General features: G+C 45.8%; 1 protein-coding gene across 11 annotated transcripts in view; it reads right to left on the bottom strand.

Moving 5' to 3' along the window:
• The window catches only part of LOC110537505 (POU domain, class 2, transcription factor 2), an 86,964-nt gene extending 70,844 nt beyond the window's left edge, over positions 1 to 16,120 (bottom strand). For 10 of the 11 annotated variants that reach the window (XM_036969215.2, XM_036969248.2, XM_036969220.2 and 7 more), the window contains exon 1: positions 14,771 to 16,110. In XM_036969215.2, the coding sequence (XP_036825110.1) occupies positions 14,771 to 14,870 (100 nt within the window). In that variant the 5' untranslated portion in view covers positions 14,871 to 16,110. Of the gene's footprint in view, positions 1 to 14,770 lie in introns of all 11 variants that reach the window. The other variant, XM_036969225.2, reaches the window with a different exon arrangement.
• Positions 16,121 to 19,204: the final 3,084 nt, after the last annotated feature.

Raw genomic sequence — 19,204 nt, 5'->3', positions numbered from 1 at the left:
GGGTGCAGATGACGTCAATTAAAGGCAGCCCCCTGCATGCTCTGATTCAGAGAGGTCGGGTTAAAGGACACATTTCGTTTGAACTGCGTTTGAACTCAGTTGTACAACTTTGGTATATACACTTCTGTCCCAGATACCATTACATATAGACCACTATGAATGAATGTCTGCCCAGATACCATTACATATAGACCACTATGAATGAATGTCTGCCCAGATACCATTACATATAGACCACTATGAATGAATGTCTGCCCAGATACCATTACATATAGATCACTATGAATGAATGTCTGCCCAGATACCATTACATATAGACCACTGTGAATGAATGTCTGCCCAGCTGGAAAACAGTCCAGCACGTGTAGTGTGCTAGGTGACTTATTGTGTTGGGAGATAAGACCCCAGAGGGTCTGTAATGTGGGAAGAACATAAAAAGTACAGGCTGGAGAGAGAGAGTGTGTGTTACAATAGGTTATGTTGTTATGCATAATTAGCAACATATCATGCACCACATTGACTCTGGTACAGTTCACCTTTTCTTCTCCAGACTCATTCTTCACTCTGTCATCTGCTTTAACTTTCACCGACTTCTCTCTCCTTCTTTCTCCATTTTTTTTTATCTCACTATGACATTTGCAATTTTTCAACGTGCAGATCTCGAAAACTCCTCCCAGTACCCGCTCCCTCTTTCGCTTCTCTGTCCTTCCTCTCCTCCCTCTCCTCTATGTGCTAACTCTAGAGATACACATAGGTAACAGGTCACTCTCCTCCCTCTCCTCTATGTGCTAACTCTAGAGATACACCTAGGTAACAGGTCACTCTCCTCCCTCTCCTCTATGTGCTAACTCTAGAGATACACCTAGGTAACAGGTCACTCTCCTCCCTCTCCTCTATGTGCTAACTCTAGAGATACACCTAGGTAACAGGTCACTCTCCTCCCTCTCCTCTATATGCTAACTCTAGAGATACACCTAGGTAACAGGTCACTCTCCTCCCTCTCCTCTATATGCTAACTCAAGAGATACACATAGGTAACAGGTCACTCTCCTCCCTCTCCTCTATGTGCTAACTCTAGAGATACACCTAGGTAACAGGTCACTCTCCTCCCTCTCCTCTATATGCTAACTCTAGAGATACACATAGGTAACAGGTCACTCTCCTCCCTCTCCTCTATGTGCTAACTCTAGAGATACACCTAGGTAACAGGTCACTCTCCTCCCCCTCCTCTATATGCTAACTCTAGAGATACACCTAGGTAACAGGTCACTCTCCTCCCTCTCCTCTATGTGCTAACTCTAGAGATACACCTAGGTAACAGGTCACTCTCCTCCCTCTCCTCTATGTGCTAACTCTAGAGATACACCTAGGTAACAGGTCACTCTCCTCCCTCTCCTCTATATGCTAACTCTAGAGATACACCTAGGTAACAGGTCACTCTCCTCCCCCTCCTCTATATGCTAACTCTAGAGATACACATAGGTAACAGGTCACTCTCCTCCCTCTCCTCTATATGCTAACTCTAGAGATACACCTAGGTAACAGGTCACTCTCCTCCCTCTCCTCTATGTGCTAACTCTAGAGATACACCTAGGTAACAGGTCACTCTCATCCCTCTTCTCTATATGCTAACTCTAGAGATACACATAGGTAACAGGTCACTCTCCTCCCTCTCCTCTATGTGCTAACTCTAGAGATACACATAGGTAACAGGTCACTCTCCTCCCTCTCCTCTATGTGCTAACTCTAGAGATACACCTAGGTAACAGGTCACTCTCCTCCCTCTCCTCTATGTGCTAACTCTAGAGATACACCTAGGTAACAGGTCACTCTCCTCCCTCTCCTCTATGTGCTAACTCTAGAGATACACCTAGGTAACAGGTCACTCTCCTCCCTCTCCTCTATATGCTAACTCTAGAGATACACCTAGGTAACAGGTCACTCTCCTCCCCTCCTCTATATGCTAACTCTAGAGATACACATAGGTAACAGGTCACTCTCCTCCCTCTCCTCTATGTGCTAACTCTAGAGATACACCTAGGTAACAGGTCACTCTCCTCCCTCTCCTCTATATGCTAACTCTAGAGATACACATAGGTAACAGGTCACTCTCCTCCCTCTCCTCTATGTGCTAACTCTAGAGATACACCTAGGTAACAGGTCACTCTCCTCCCCCTCCTCTATATGCTAACTCTAGAGATACACCTAGGTAACAGGTCACTCTCCTCCCTCTCCTCTATGTGCTAACTCTAGAGATACATCTAGGTAACAGGTCACTCTCCTCCCTCTCCTCTATGTGCTAACTCTAGAGATACACCTAGGTAACAGGTCACTCTCCTCCCCCTCCTCTATATGCTAACTCTAGAGATACACCTAGGTAACAGGTCACTCTCCTCCCTCTCCTCTATGTGCTAACTCTAGAGATACACCTAGGTAACAGGTCACTCTCCTCCCTCTCCTCTATGTGCTAACTCTAGAGATACACATAGGTAACAGGTCACTCTCCTCCCTCTCCTCTATATGCTAACTCTAGAGATACACCTAGGTAACAGGTCACTCTCCTCCCCCTCCTCTATATGCTAACTCTAGAGATACACATAGGTAACAGGTCACTCTCCTCCCTCTCCTCTATATGCTAACTCTAGAGATACACCTAGGTAACAGGTCACTCTCCTCCCTCTCCTCTATGTGCTAACTCTAGAGATACACCTAGGTAACAGGTCACTCTCATCCCTCTTCTCTATATGCTAACTCTAGAGATACACATAGGTAACAGGTCACTCTCCTCCCTCTCCTCTATGTGCTAACTCTAGAGATACACATAGGTAACAGGTCACTCTCCTCCCTCCCCTCTATGTGCTAACTCTAGAGATACACCTAGGTAACAGGTCACTCTCCTCCCTCTCCTCTATGTGCTAACTCTAGAGATACACCTAGGTAACAGGTCACTCTCCTCCCTCTCCTCTATGTGCTAACTCTAGAGATACACCTAGGTAACAGGTCACTCTCCTCCCTCTCCTCTATATGCTAACTCTAGAGATACACCTAGGTAACAGGTCACTCTCCTCCCCTCCTCTATATGCTAACTCTAGAGATACACATAGGTAACAGGTCACTCTCCTCCCTCTCCTCTATGTGCTAACTCTAGAGATACACCTAGGTAACAGGTCACTCTCCTCCCTCTCCTCTATATGCTAACTCTAGAGATACACATAGGTAACAGGTCACTCTCCTCCCTCTCCTCTATGTGCTAACTCTTGAGATACACCTAGGTAACAGGTCACTCTCCTCCCCCTCCTCTATATGCTAACTCTAGAGATACACCTAGGTAACAGGTCACTCTCCTCCCTCTCCTCTATGTGCTAACTCTAGAGATACATCTAGGTAACAGGTCACTCTCCTCCCTCTCCTCTATGTGCTAACTCTAGAGATACACCTAGGTAACAGGTCACTCTCCTCCCCCTCCTCTATATGCTAACTCTAGAGATACACCTAGGTAACAGGTAACTCTCCTCCCTCTCCTCTATGTGCTAACTCTAGAGATACACCTAGGTAACAGGTCACTCTCCTCCCTCTCCTCTATGTGCTAACTCTAGAGATACACATAGGTAACAGGTCACTCTCCTCCCTCTCCTCTATATGCTAACTCTAGAGATACACCTAGGTAACAGGTCACTCTCCTCCCCCTCCTCTATATGCTAACTCTAGAGATACACATAGGTAACAGGTCACTCTCCTCCCTCTCCTCTATATGCTAACTCTAGAGATACACCTAGGTAACAGGTCACTCTCCTCCCTCTCCTCTATGTGCTAACTCTAGAGATACACCTAGGTAACAGGTCACTCTCCTCCCCCTCCTCTATATGCCAACTCTAGAGATACACCTAGGTAACAGGTCACTCTCCTCCCTCTCCTCTATGTGCTAACTCTAGAGATACACCTAGGTAACAGGTCACTCTCCTCCCTCTCCTCTATATGCTAACTCTAGAGATACACCTAGGTAACAGGTCACTCTCCTCCCTCTCCTCTATATGCTAACTCTAGAGATACACCTAGATAACAGGTCACTCTCCTCCCCCTCCTCTATATGCTAACTCTAGAGATACACATAGGTAACAGGTCACTCTCCTCCCTCTCCTCTATGTGCTAACTCTAGAGATACACCTAGGTAACAGGTCACTCTCCTCCCTCTCCTCTATATGCTAACTCTAGAGATACACCTAGGTAACAGGTCACTCTCCTCCCCCTCCTCTATATGCTAACTTTAGAGATACACATAGGTAACAGGTCACTCTCCTCCCTCTCCTCTATATGCTAACTCTAGAGATACACCTAGGTAACAGGTCACTCTCATCCCTCTCCTCTATGTGCTAACTCTAGAGATACACATAGGTAACAGGTCACTCTCCTCCCTCTCCTCTATATGCTAACTCTAGAGATACACCTAGGTAACAGGTCACTCTCCTCCCTCTCCTCTATGTGCTAACTCTAGAGATACACCTAGGTAACAGGTCACTCTCATCCCTCTTCTCTATATGCTAACTCTAGAGATACACATAGGTAACAGGTCACTCTCCTCCCTCTCCTCTATGTGCTAACTCTAGAGATACACATAGGTAACAGGTCACTCTCCTCCCTCTCCTCTATGTGCTAACTCTAGAGATACACCTAGGTAACAGGTCACTCTCCTCCCTCTCCTCTATATGCTAACTCTAGAGATACACATAGGTAACAGGTCACTCTCCTCCCTCTCCTCTATGTGCTAACTCTAGAGATACACCTAGGTAACAGGTCACTCTCCTCCCCCTCCTCTATATGCTAACTCTAGAGATACACCTAGGTAACAGGTCACTCTCCTCCCTCTCCTCTATGTGCTAACTCTAGAGATACATCTAGGTAACAGGTCACTCTCCTCCCTCTCCTCTATGTGCTAACTCTAGAGATACACCTAGGTAACAGGTCACTCTCCTCCCCCTCCTCTATATGCTAACTCTAGAGATACACCTAGGTAACAGGTCACTCTCCTCCCTCTCCTCTATGTGCTAACTCTAGAGATACACCTAGGTAACAGGTCACTCTCCTCCCTCTCCTCTATGTGCTAACTCTAGAGATACACATAGGTAACAGGTCACTCTCCTCCCTCTCCTCTATATGCTAACTCTAGAGATACACCTAGGTAACAGGTCACTCTCCTCCCCCTCCTCTATATGCTAACTCTAGAGATACACATAGGTAACAGGTCACTCTCCTCCCTCTCCTCTATATGCTAACTCTAGAGATACACCTAGGTAACAGGTCACTCTCCTCCCTCTCCTCTATGTGCTAACTCTAGAGATACACCTAGGTAACAGGTCACTCTCATCCCTCTTCTCTATATGCTAACTCTAGAGATACACATAGGTAACAGGTCACTCTCCTCCCTCTCCTCTATGTGCTAACTTTCGAGATACACATAGGTAACAGGTCACTCTCCTCCCTCTCCTCTATGTGCTAACTCTAGAGATACACCTAGGTAACAGGTCACTCTCCTCCCTCTCCTCTATGTGCTAACTCTAGGGATACACCTAGGTAACAGGTCACTCTCCTCCCTCTCCTCTATGTGCTAACTCTAGAGATACACCTAGGTAACAGGTCACTCTCCTCCCTCTCCTCTATATGCTAACTCTAGAGATACACCTAGGTAACAGGTCACTCTCCTCCCCTCCTCTATATTCTAACTCTAGAGATACACATAGGTAACAGGTCACTCTCCTCCCTCTCCTCTATGTGCTAACTCTAGAGATACACCTAGGTAACAGGTCACTCTCCTCCCTCTCCTCTATATGCTAACTCTAGAGATACACATAGGTAACAGGTCACTCTCCTCCCTCTCCTCTATGTGCTAACTCTAGAGATACACCTAGGTAACAGGTCACTCTCCTCCCCCTCCTCTATATGCTAACTCTAGAGATACACCTAGGTAACAGGTCACTCTCCTCCCTCTCCTCTATGTGCTAACTCTAGAGATACATCTAGGTAACAGGTCACTCTCCTCCCTCTCCTCTATGTGCTAACTCTAGAGATACACCTAGGTAACAGGTCACTCTCCTCCCCCTCCTCTATATGCTAACTCTAGAGATACACCTAGGTAACAGGTAACTCTCCTCCCTCTCCTCTATGTGCTAACTCTAGAGATACACCTAGGTAACAGGTCACTCTCCTCCCTCTCCTCTATGTGCTAACTCTAGAGATACACATAGGTAACAGGTCACTCTCCTCCCTCTCCTCTATATGCTAACTCTAGAGATACACCTAGGTAACAGGTCACTCTCCTCCCCCTCCTCTATATGCTAACTCTAGAGATACACATAGGTAACAGGTCACTCTCCTCCCTCTCCTCTATTTGCTAACTCTAGAGATACACCTAGGTAACAGGTCACTCTCCTCCCCCTCCTCTATGTGCTAACTCTAGAGATACACCTAGGTAACAGGTCACTCTCATCCCTCTTCTCTATATGCTAACTCTAGAGATACACATAGGTAACAGGTCACTCTCCTCCCTCTCCTCTATGTGCTAACTCTAGAGATACACATAGGTAACAGGTCACTCTCCTCCCTCTCCTCTATATGCTAACTCTAGAGATACACCTAGGTAACAGGTCACTCTCCTCCCTCTCCTCTATGTGCTAACTCTAGAGATACACCTAGGTAACAGGTCACTCTCCTCCCCCTCCTCTATATGCCAACTCTAGAGATACACCTAGGTAACAGGTCACTCTCCTCCCTCTCCTCTATGTGCTAACTCTAGAGATACACCTAGGTAACAGGTCACTCTCCTCCCTCTCCTCTATATGCTAACTCTAGAGATACACCTAGGTAACAGGTCACTCTCCTCCCTCTCCTCTATATGCTAACTCTAGAGATACACCTAGGTAACAGGTCACTCTCCTCCCCCTCCTCTATATGCTAACTCTAGAGATACACATAGGTAACAGGTCACTCTCCTCCCTCTCCTCTATGTGCTAACTCTAGAGATACACCTAGGTAACAGGTCACTCTCCTCCCTCTCCTCTATGTGCTAACTCTAGAGATACACCTAGGTAACAGGTCACTCTCCTCCCTCTCCTCTATATGCTAACTCTAGAGATACACCTAGGTAACAGGTCACTCTCCTCCCCCTCCTCTATATGCTAACTTTAGAGATACACATAGGTAACAGGTCACTCTCCTCCCTCTCCTCTATATGCTAACTCTAGAGATACACCTAGGTAACAGGTCACTCTCATCCCTCTCCTCTATGTGCTAACTCTAGAGATACACATAGGTAACAGGTCACTCTCCTCCCTCTCCTCTATATGCTAACTCTAGAGATACACCTAGGTAACAGGTCACTCTCCTCCCTCTCCTCTATGTGCTAACTCTAGAGATACACCTAGGTAACAGGTCACTCTCATCCCTCTTCTCTATATGCTAACTCTAGAGATACACATAGGTAACAGGTCACTCTCCTCCCTCTCCTCTATGTGCTAACTCTAGAGATACACCTAGGTAACAGGTCACTCTCCTCCCTCTCCTCTATGTGCTAACTCTAGAGATACACATAGGTAACAGGTCACTCTCCTCCCTCTCCTCTATATGCTAACTCTAGAGATACACCTAGGTAACAGGTCACTCTCCTCCCCCTCCTCTATATGCTAACTTTAGAGATACACATAGGTAACAGGTCACTCTCCTCCCTCTCCTCTATATGCTAACTCTAGAGATACACCTAGGTAACAGGTCACTCTCATCCCTCTCCTCTATGTGCTAACTCTAGAGATACACATAGGTAACAGGTCACTCTCCTCCCTCTCCTCTATATGCTAACTCTAGAGATACACCTAGGTAACAGGTCACTCTCCTCCCTCTCCTCTATGTGCTAACTCTAGAGATACACCTAGGTAACAGGTCACTCTCATCCCTCTTCTCTATATGCTAACTCTAGAGATACACATAGGTAACAGGTCACTCTCCTCCCTCTCCTCTATGTGCTAACTCTAGAGATACACATAGGTAACAGGTCACTCTCCTCCCTCTCCTCTATGTGCTAACTCTAGAGATACACCTAGGTAACAGGTCACTCTCCTCCCTCTCCTCTATATGCTAACTCTAGAGATACACATAGGTAACAGGTCACTCTCCTCCCTCTCCTCTATGTGCTAACTCTAGAGATACACCTAGGTAACAGGTCACTCTCCTCCCCCTCCTCTATATGCTAACTCTAGAGATACACCTAGGTAACAGGTCACTCTCCTCCCTCTCCTCTATGTGCTAACTCTAGAGATACATCTAGGTAACAGGTCACTCTCCTCCCTCTCCTCTATGTGCTAACTCTAGAGATACACCTAGGTAACAGGTCACTCTCCTCCCCCTCCTCTATATGCTAACTCTAGAGATACACCTAGGTAACAGGTCACTCTCCTCCCTCTCCTCTATGTGCTAACTCTAGAGATACACCTAGGTAACAGGTCACTCTCCTCCCTCTCCTCTATGTGCTAACTCTAGAGATACACATAGGTAACAGGTCACTCTCCTCCCTCTCCTCTATATGCTAACTCTAGAGATACACCTAGGTAACAGGTCACTCTCCTCCCCCTCCTCTATATGCTAACTCTAGAGATACACATAGGTAACAGGTCACTCTCCTCCCTCTCCTCTATATGCTAACTCTAGAGATACACCTAGGTAACAGGTCACTCTCCTCCCTCTCCTCTATGTGCTAACTCTAGAGATACACCTAGGTAACAGGTCACTCTCATCCCTCTTCTCTATATGCTAACTCTAGAGATACACATAGGTAACAGGTCACTCTCCTCCCTCTCCTCTATGTGCTAACTCTAGAGATACACATAGGTAACAGGTCACTCTCCTCCCTCTCCTCTATGTGCTAACTCTAGAGATACACCTAGGTAACAGGTCACTCTCCTCCCTCTCCTCTATGTGCTAACTCTAGAGATACACCTAGGTAACAGGTCACTCTCCTCCCTCTCCTCTATGTGCTAACTCTAGAGATACACCTAGGTAACAGGTCACTCTCCTCCCTCTCCTCTATATGCTAACTCTAGAGATACACCTAGGTAACAGGTCACTCTCCTCCCCTCCTCTATATGCTAACTCTAGAGATACACATAGGTAACAGGTCACTCTCCTCCCTCTCCTCTATGTGCTAACTCTAGAGATACACCTAGGTAACAGGTCACTCTCCTCCCTCTCCTCTATATGCTAACTCTAGAGATACACATAGGTAACAGGTCACTCTCCTCCCTCTCCTCTATGTGCTAACTCTAGAGATACACCTAGGTAACAGGTCACTCTCCTCCCTCTCCTCTATATGCTAACTCTAGAGATACACCTAGGTAACAGGTCACTCTCCTCCCTCTCCTCTATGTGCTAACTCTAGAGATACATCTAGGTAACAGGTCACTCTCCTCCCTCTCCTCTATGTGCTAACTCTAGAGATACACCTAGGTAACAGGTCACTCTCCTCCCCCTCCTCTATATGCTAACTCTAGAGATACACCTAGGTAACAGGTAACTCTCCTCCCTCTCCTCTATGTGCTAACTCTAGAGATACACCTAGGTAACAGGTCACTCTCCTCCCTCTCCTCTATGTGCTAACTCTAGAGATACACATAGGTAACAGGTCACTCTCCTCCCTCTCCTCTATATGCTAACTCTAGAGATACACCTAGGTAACAGGTCACTCTCATCCCTCTCCTCTATGTGCTAACTCTAGAGATACACATAGGTAACAGGTCACTCTCCTCCCTCTCCTCTATATGCTAACTCTAGAGATACACCTAGGTAACAGGTCACTCTCCTCCCTCTCCTCTATGTGCTAACTCTAGAGATACACCTAGGTAACAGGTCACTCTCATCCCTCTTCTCTATATGCTAACTCTAGAGATACACATAGGTAACAGGTCACTCTCCTCCCTCTCCTCTATGTGCTAACTCTAGAGATACACCTAGGTAACAGGTCACTCTCCTCCCTCTCCTCTATGTGCTAACTCTAGAGATACACCTAGGTAACAGGTCACTCTCCTCCCTCTCCTCTATGTGCTAACTCTAGAGATACACATAGGTAACAGGTCACTCTCCTCCCTCTCCTCTATATGCTAACTCTAGAGATACACCTAGGTAACAGGCCACTCTCCTCCCCCTCCTCTATATGCTAACTTTAGAGATACACATAGGTAACAGGTCACTCTCCTCCCTCTCCTCTATATGCTAACTCTAGAGATACACCTAGGTAACAGGTCACTCTCCTCCCTCTCCTCTATATGCTAACTCTAGAGATACACCTAGGTAACAGGTCACTCTCCTCCCCTCCTCTATATGCTAACTCTAGAGATACACATAGGTAACAGGTCACTCTCCTCCCTCTCCTCTATGTGCTAACTCTAGAGATACACCTAGGTAACAGGTCACTCTCCTCCCTCTCCTCTATATGCTAACTCTAGAGATACACATAGGTAACAGGTCACTCTCCTCCCTCTCCTCTATGTGCTAACTCTAGAGATACACCTAGGTAACAGGTCACTCTCCTCCCCCTCCTCTATATGCTAACTCTAGAGATACACCTAGGTAACAGGTCACTCTCCTCCCTCTCCTCTATGTGCTAACTCTAGAGATACATCTAGGTAACAGGTCACTCTCCTCCCTCTCCTCTATGTGCTAACTCTAGAGATACACCTAGGTAACAGGTCACTCTCCTCCCCCTCCTCTATATGCTAACTCTAGAGATACACCTAGGTAACAGGTAACTCTCCTCCCTCTCCTCTATGTGCTAACTCTAGAGATACACCTAGGTAACAGGTCACTCTCCTCCCTCTCCTCTATGTGCTAACTCTAGAGATACACATAGGTAACAGGTCACTCTCCTCCCTCTCCTCTATATGCTAACTCTAGAGATACACCTAGGTAACAGGTCACTCTCATCCCTCTCCTCTATGTGCTAACTCTAGAGATACACATAGGTAACAGGTCACTCTCCTCCCTCTCCTCTATATGCTAACTCTAGAGATACACCTAGGTAACAGGTCACTCTCCTCCCTCTCCTCTATGTGCTAACTCTAGAGATACACCTAGGTAACAGGTCACTCTCATCCCTCTTCTCTATATGCTAACTCTAGAGATACACATAGGTAACAGGTCACTCTCCTCCCTCTCCTCTATGTGCTAACTCTAGAGATACACCTAGGTAACAGGTCACTCTCCTCCCTCTCCTCTATGTGCTAACTCTAGAGATACACCTAGGTAACAGGTCACTCTCCTCCCTCTCCTCTATGTGCTAACTCTAGAGATACACATAGGTAACAGGTCACTCTCCTCCCTCTCCTCTATATGCTAACTCTAGAGATACACCTAGGTAACAGGCCACTCTCCTCCCCCTCCTCTATATGCTAACTTTAGAGATACACATAGGTAACAGGTCACTCTCCTCCCTCTCCTCTATATGCTAACTCTAGAGATACACCTAGGTAACAGGTCACTCTCATCCCTCTCCTCTATGTGCTAACTCTAGAGATACACATAGGTAACAGGTCACTCTCCTCCCTCTCCTCTATATGCTAACTCTAGAGATACACCTAGGTAACAGGTCACTCTCCTCCCTCTCCTCTATGTGCTAACTCTAGAGATACACCTAGGTAACAGGTCACTCTCATCCCTCTTCTCTATATGCTAACTCTAGAGATACACATAGGTAACAGGTCACTCTCCTCCCTCTCCTCTATGTGCTAACTCTAGAGATACACATAGGTAACAGGTCACTCTCCTCCCTCTCCTCTATGTGCTAACTCTAGAGATACACCTAGGTAACAGGTCACTCTCCTCCCTCTCCTCTATATGCTAACTCTAGAGATACACATAGGTAACAGGTCACTCTCCTCCCTCTCCTCTATGTGCTAACTCTAGAGATACACCTAGGTAACAGGTCAATCTCCTCCCCCTCCTCTATATGCTAACTCTAGAGATACACCTAGGTAACAGGTCACTCTCCTCCCTCTCCTCTATGTGCTAACTCTAGAGATACATCTAGGTAACAGGTCACTCTCCTCCCTCTCCTCTATGTGCTAACTCTAGAGATACACCTAGGTAACAGGTCACTCTCCTCCCCCTCCTCTATATGCTAACTCTAGAGATACACCTAGGTAACAGGTCACTCTCCTCCCTCTCCTCTATGTGCTAACTCTAGAGATACACCTAGGTAACAGGTCACTCTCCTCCCTCTCCTCTATGTGCTAACTCTAGAGATACACCTAGGTAACAGGTCACTCTCCTCCCTCTCCTCTATATGCTAACTCTAGAGATACACATAGGTAACAGGTCACTCTCCTCCCTCTCCTCTATGTGCTAACTCTAGAGATACACCTAGGTAACAGGTCACTCTCCTCCCCCTCCTCTATATGCTAACTCTAGAGATACACCTAGGTAACAGGTCACTCTCCTCCCTCTCCTCTATGTGCTAACTCTAGAGATACATCTAGGTAACAGGTCACTCTCCTCCCTCTCCTCTATGTGCTAACTCTAGAGATACACCTAGGTAACAGGTCACTCTCATCCCTCTTCTCTATATGCTAACTCTAGAGATACACATAGGTAACAGGTCACTCTCCTCCCTCTCCTCTATGTGCTAACTCTAGAGATACACATAGGTAACAGGTCACTCTCCTCCCTCTCCTCTATGTGCTAACTCTAGAGATACACCTAGGTAACAGGTCACTCTCCTCCCTCTCCTCTATATGCTAACTCTAGAGATACACATAGGTAACAGGTCACTCTCCTCCCTCTCCTCTATGTGCTAACTCTAGAGATACACCTAGGTAACAGGTCAATCTCCTCCCCCTCCTCTATATGCTAACTCTAGAGATACACCTAGGTAACAGGTCACTCTCCTCCCTCTCCTCTATGTGCTAACTCTAGAGATACACCTAGGTAACAGGTCACTCTCATCCCTCTTCTCTATATGCTAACTCTAGAGATACACATAGGTAACAGGTCACTCTCCTCCCTCTCCTCTATGTGCTAACTCTAGAGATACACATAGGTAACAGGTCACTCTCCTCCCTCTCCTCTATGTGCTAACTCTAGAGATACACCTAGGTAACAGGTCACTCTCCTCCCTCTCCTCTATGTGCTAACTCTAGAGATACACCTAGGTAACAGGTCACTCTCATCCCTCTTCTCTATATGCTAACTCTAGAGATACACATAGGTAACAGGTCACTCTCCTCCCTCTCCTCTATATGCTAACTCTAGAGATACACCTAGGTAACAGGTCACTCTCCTCCCTCTACGCTCCCCTCTCCTCTCTCTCTCTCTCTCACACATCCCCTCATCTTTACACCATGGTGTATAAACACCCTTCTTGTGACAGATAGTAAATGAAGGTGGAGAGAAACTCGCCTTTCTGAAATCAAATGAACTTGAACTGATCTGAAAATTACACATTGGAAAAAGAGAGGAAAATATAGTCTAACACAGATAAATGTGTGCCTGTCTCTTTAAGAACGCAGACACCGTCTAGGTGCACAACGAGCTGTATTTATGCACCATTAAACCGTGACAGGCATTGTGTGCATGCATTCTGAATGGCTTTAATAAATCGGGAGGGTGGAAGATAAACGCTCAGTGCATTCATATGGTATTTTCCACCAACCCCCTCCCAACCCTACTACCTCTACACAAACATACACACCGAGATCAGGGACATTACGCATACTTCCACTCCCTACTGAGGATGAAGAGAAAAGCTGTAAACCGCTGCCGTTTCACGTCTGGGCGGCTGCCTAATTCCAGAGCTAGACGACGCCACAGTGACACACTGGCAGCGACACACGAAAGCCGGGCTGGCTGCTCCCACCATGCGTCCTTTTATTCCGCTTCAGCGCAGATGAAACGCAGACGGCGCCACAGCCGCCTTCCCCTGCCGGGTTTAGCGACCAGCCACACTGACACCACACGCAGACAAGCATCTGGACAGACAAACGTGGTCCTGAGAAATCAATGTCTGTCATGTTCAGGCTACTGAAATAAAGGTGTTATCCACACACATCTAACCATTGTCTCGAATTGAGACAGAAGAGGCCTATTCGACAAAATGTCAGTTCAATGTCTGAATCACAACACAGATATACACGCACACTGTCGAAAATAAGTTAAATAAAATGAAATAAAGACAGTATTCTCCCTTCTCCTCGTTCACCGTCCTTCCCCTTTCACCGTATATTTGCCTCTTTCTCCCCTCTCCCTCTTTCCACCAGCCCAGGAATCGATCTCCGCAGGATCGATAAGTTTGCATGAATATTTCCTGCCTGCAGAGAGGGTAGTTCGGGAGAGACGGAGGCTGAGGCACAGGCGTACGGAGCGGAGGAGAGGGGAAGGATGGAGAGAGGGGACAGAAAGAGGGATACATCACCGGGAGAAAAGGAACGTAAATAAACACAAGATGGACCCGTCGCACATTACGAGCACGTATTCTTTCAAGGGAATGAAGAAAATTACATTTACGCGCAATTATTTGCAGTCTAATTTTAAACTATGGACTGTTTATTTACACATTTAAAACAAGAGAGAAGAGGAGTGTATTCCAGCCTTCAACACAGAAGTGTGTGTGTGCCCAGAGCACTTTCCAGTTCCGAGTGGATAATCGGCACCGAAAAGCGCGCTACATGGGAGTCGTTAAGGTGGGGCGGGAATGCATGACTGAACCTCACCGACATGGCAAGAATAACAGAAAATGTCTTACCGGAGTCGGAACGTAGAGCCAACGGGGACTTCAGACGCCAGGCGTTGAGGTCAGGGGCAGTTCTCTGAAACATGAACGGCACCGGCAAGGGAACAAACATGATCTTCCTCCGTCTTCTGGTTTTGTTTCATATCATTTTTCAGTAATATTGTGACAAGATGGTTCCTCTTCTGTGTATCTTCGTCCGTTTGAAATATACTTGGTATCGAAAACTTAGAACATTCGTTGTTTAGCTTACCAGTTGATGGCGTGTACACATCTAGGCTATGCTGGATAGCTCTATTTACGTTTTAGGATGTCTGTTTCTCATCCGCAGGATTTTGGATGTAAATGTGCATAAAACATAAATCTATATGGTGCTCCTTGACTGTGCAGCAATCAGGCTAAGGAAACAGCCCAGACCCAACACACAGACGGATAGAACCACAACTGAACTCCCACTACTATATCAGAAGAACACTATCAGGACTAATATAGTAATAATACTTGTATTATAAGCCTGTGGTTATGTCCAGATTTTTGCTCCTGTCTCTCTCGTATGCCGTGGCAAACTGTAAGTAACCATACATTAGTCTAATCGTTCTATTTCTCATGTATGCGTTTATATTAGCATAGTCTCAATGTTAGCCTACTGTTTTCCTATCGACAGGCGTGAGAACAAACACCGTAACAGTCGCTAGTCTCTTAGCGTCACTCACCCGGGTTAGCTTTGGTTTGCGCTGGTAAATAAAATGGATACTATTACAATAGAAACAGACGAAACCCGAGTCACGCTGGCGTGCATAAAGTACAACAATTATTGTGATAGATTTGGATTTGTTATTTTTGGTTAATCTACTTTATTTGGTTTCTAGCTGATTGCACTCTCTCACTGTCCCTCACATGTAGGCTATATACACACACATTCACCCATAAGCAGGCTACAAAGCAGCGAATCGTGTTTAAAATGCATGTAAAATAGTCGCATTAATAAGCTAATCAGCTGAAATAAATAAACATTTGGAAAGGCTACACAACGTGCCCGCTTGGCCTACGCTCCTCCTCCCTCACTCCCTGTCACAAGGCAGTAATTAAAACGCAATCAATCGATAAATAAATAAATAAAGCCAAATAAATAAAGAACGGAAACAACATAAAAAGAAAGCCGAATATCCGTTACGTTTCTCGTTTTTGTCGGAGCACTTGCCTATCTTTCCGTCCATCCGCCTGTGTGTCTTTCTGTCTGCCTGTTTGTCCCAGATTTTTGGGAACCCCAAATAGCTCACTCGACCCGGCTCCCTCCAGTATTCTAGCGATCTGCCACTACGCTGGCTGCAACATTGAAGCGAGAGCACCCGCTACTCACACATTACCACCACCTTACCCCCCACCCCCTCCTCCCTCATGCTCTCTCTCTCTCTGCTCCCTCGCTCCATCCTTCCTCCCTCCCTTCCTCCCTCCCCTCCTCCTCCTCCCGCCTCTCCCTCGTTTTCAGCGCCGCTGCTAAAGGTATCCTGTATTGATTTCTGTCTTCTTTCCTCTTAATAAGACCATGCTATAATGATGCGAATGGTGATCATTACATTACTGCTTGTCTGGGAGACTGGGATCACAGATAACTGGAGAAGCCAACCAATAGGCACATACAGTATGTTACTATACTGAACAAAAATATAAGCGCCACATGCAACAATTTCAAAGATTTTACTGAGTTGCAGTTCATATGAGGAACTCAGTCAATTGAAATGAATGAATTAGGCCCTAATCTATGGATTTCACATGACCGATACCTTAGAAAATGGGCCTCAGGATCTCCTCACGGTATTTCTGAGCATTCAAATTTCCATCGATAAAATGCAACTGTGTTCGTTGTCTGTAGTTTATGTCTGCGCATACCATAACCCTACCGCCACCCCGGCGGACTCTGTTCACAACGTTGACATCAGCAAACCGCTTGCCCACATGACACCAAACACATGGTCTGCAGTTGTGAGACCGGTTGAACATTCAAAATCTCTGGCAACAGCTCTGGTGGACATTCCTGTAGTCAGCATGGCAATTGCACACTTCCTCAAAACTTCAGACGTCTGTGGCATTGTGTTGCATGACAAAACTGCACATTTTAGAGTGGACTTTTATTGTCCCCAGCACAAGGTGCACCTGTTTAATGATCATGCTGTTTAATCAGCTTCTTGATATGCCACACCTGTCAGGTGGATGGATTTTCTTGGCATAGGAGAAATGCTCACTTACAGGGGTGTAAACGAATTTGTTCACAAAATTTGAGAGAAACAAGCTTTTTGTGCAATTGGAACATTTGTGGGATCTTTTACTTCAGCTCATGAAACACGGGACCAACACTTTACATGTTGCGTTTATATTTGTGTTTAGTGTATAATACGACAAAAGTTGATAGCCTACACTTGTTCCCCATCACTGCAAATGTTAACTATTGAAATGCATTTTGTTCAGAAAGATAAAACCTATGATAACATCTAGATTTTAATCAAATCATGTTTGCATTTTTTTATCTCTCTCATGGAATTGCATGAGGGAATCTTTGCATTAAGACATCATTCAGCCTTAAAAATTCACAGTTGAACTTGCATTGGCTAACGCACTATAAACGCTTTCTTGGTGATTTCTGACACTCATATACAATGTTCTACAATCATTATGACAGTCATATGAATCTAGTCTATACGTTTAGGCAAAGGCATTGTGAGACCAGCTATAAGCATTTCTAACAAATCATGGCTGTTTAAATTCCTCCCTGCATCCATGACTTCAACTTCAAAATTACTGACGTGTCATGATCTAATTTCATCACCATAATTCCTGTGACTCAGAAGATGCTACTATTCTATGTGAAGAAACGTCATCTGCTACAGGTAAGGCTTGTGTTTGACCATGAGCAAAATCCCACTCCGGTAAGGCCAGCAGAGGCCGTATAGCTGCCGGCTTCACGCGGAAGAGCACCGGTTCAACCAACATCTCACTTCCCGCATGCAGGCCACATCTTGGAGTATTGCCGTGCACGCAGCGCGCGCCCTCTTTCTCTTCTTCATCGCCTCACCTCCCTCGTGCCAAACCGATATATAATACGCGGTGAATTACCACGCTATACACTAGATTATTATCGATATAGATTTTTAAACAGAAAGATCAATACAAACATCTAAGTCAATACAGGCAAATCAATAGCATTGAGTAAGACTACAGTCTATAGGCCTCTTGCTACCAGTTAAATATGAAATGTTAAACGTTATGACTGACTAATAAAAACACATAGGCCTATCGATATAGTCATACAATATATTTAATATTAATATTACTACTATTATTATGATGATGATTATTCCTTCACCGTTTTGGTTATCACTGGGATATCAGGGATACCAGGGACACCAGGGATATGTGCTAGTTTCTAATTATGAGAAATGTGTCCTATTTCCAGCCTTCATCTCTACCTCCGAATACACTACAATATAACACGGTTTATTGTCCCTCTCCCTCCGCTCCACGTATGACAGATGACATCCGCAAGTCCAACGAGAGGAAGGAGGGATGTGGTTGAGGAGGGGAAGGAGAGAAGCGACTAGTTGTCCTTCACGCACCCCCTTTTCGAACAGAGGTAGCCGCGCGCGCCCCGCTCCTTCCTCCTCCCCATACTCCTTCCAGACAAAAGCAATTATTTCTTGTAGAATGTAGTGTGGTTGTGCGCGTTTGTGGGAGAGACGGATAGAGGTAGGGTGTATGAGATTGAAGGAGGGGAAAATAAGATGGTGTTGGAGGGGATGGGAGGATGAGGGGGGCCCTAACACCTCCAGCATCCCCCCATCCTCCTCCTCGCACACCTCCATCCAACTCTTCTCTTTCCTTTATCTGCAAATGTCATCGGATGTCATCTGTCATATGTGGAGCTGACATCCAACCAAATAAACTCTGTGTCCTACACAAAGCTGTACCCCAAATACCCACTCCCATATGCACCTTACTAAAACAGTTATCTCGTTTTTTAAACATGGGATTACATTTGGGCACTTGATTGTTCAGTATTTACCTGCAAAAAACTTTTGCAAAAAACATTATACAAACGCAAGTAGCCAGACAGACAGACACTAATTTCATACTTTGCAATTCATCTAAGAACTATACTGTGTATTGTTCTTGCTGTGGCAAACAGTAGTCAAGCCTCAGGGCTATACCCAACCATACTATACACCTGGTCCAAATACAAAGCTCCTCTCTCTAAGTCTTTGTGCCTCCCCTCTCTCTCTATGTGATAATGCCTAGGCAGGGAGCCTGCAGGGAGGCTGCTCCAGACTTCCCGTCCCTAGTGGCCTCCATGGACCCCTGGAGCCCAGAGACAATACCCCTGGGGGGCCTCACCACCCCTGGGGGGCCTCACCATCCAATAACCCCTGCTGCTCTGGACCATTCTCACCAGGGGCC

This window comes from Oncorhynchus mykiss, chromosome 3 (genome assembly GCF_057628025.1).
Source record: "Oncorhynchus mykiss isolate SJ-2025 chromosome 3, ASM5762802v1, whole genome shotgun sequence".
NCBI lineage: Eukaryota > Metazoa > Chordata > Actinopteri > Salmoniformes > Salmonidae > Oncorhynchus > Oncorhynchus mykiss.
This window is presented reverse-complemented; position numbering and strand designations above follow the sequence as displayed.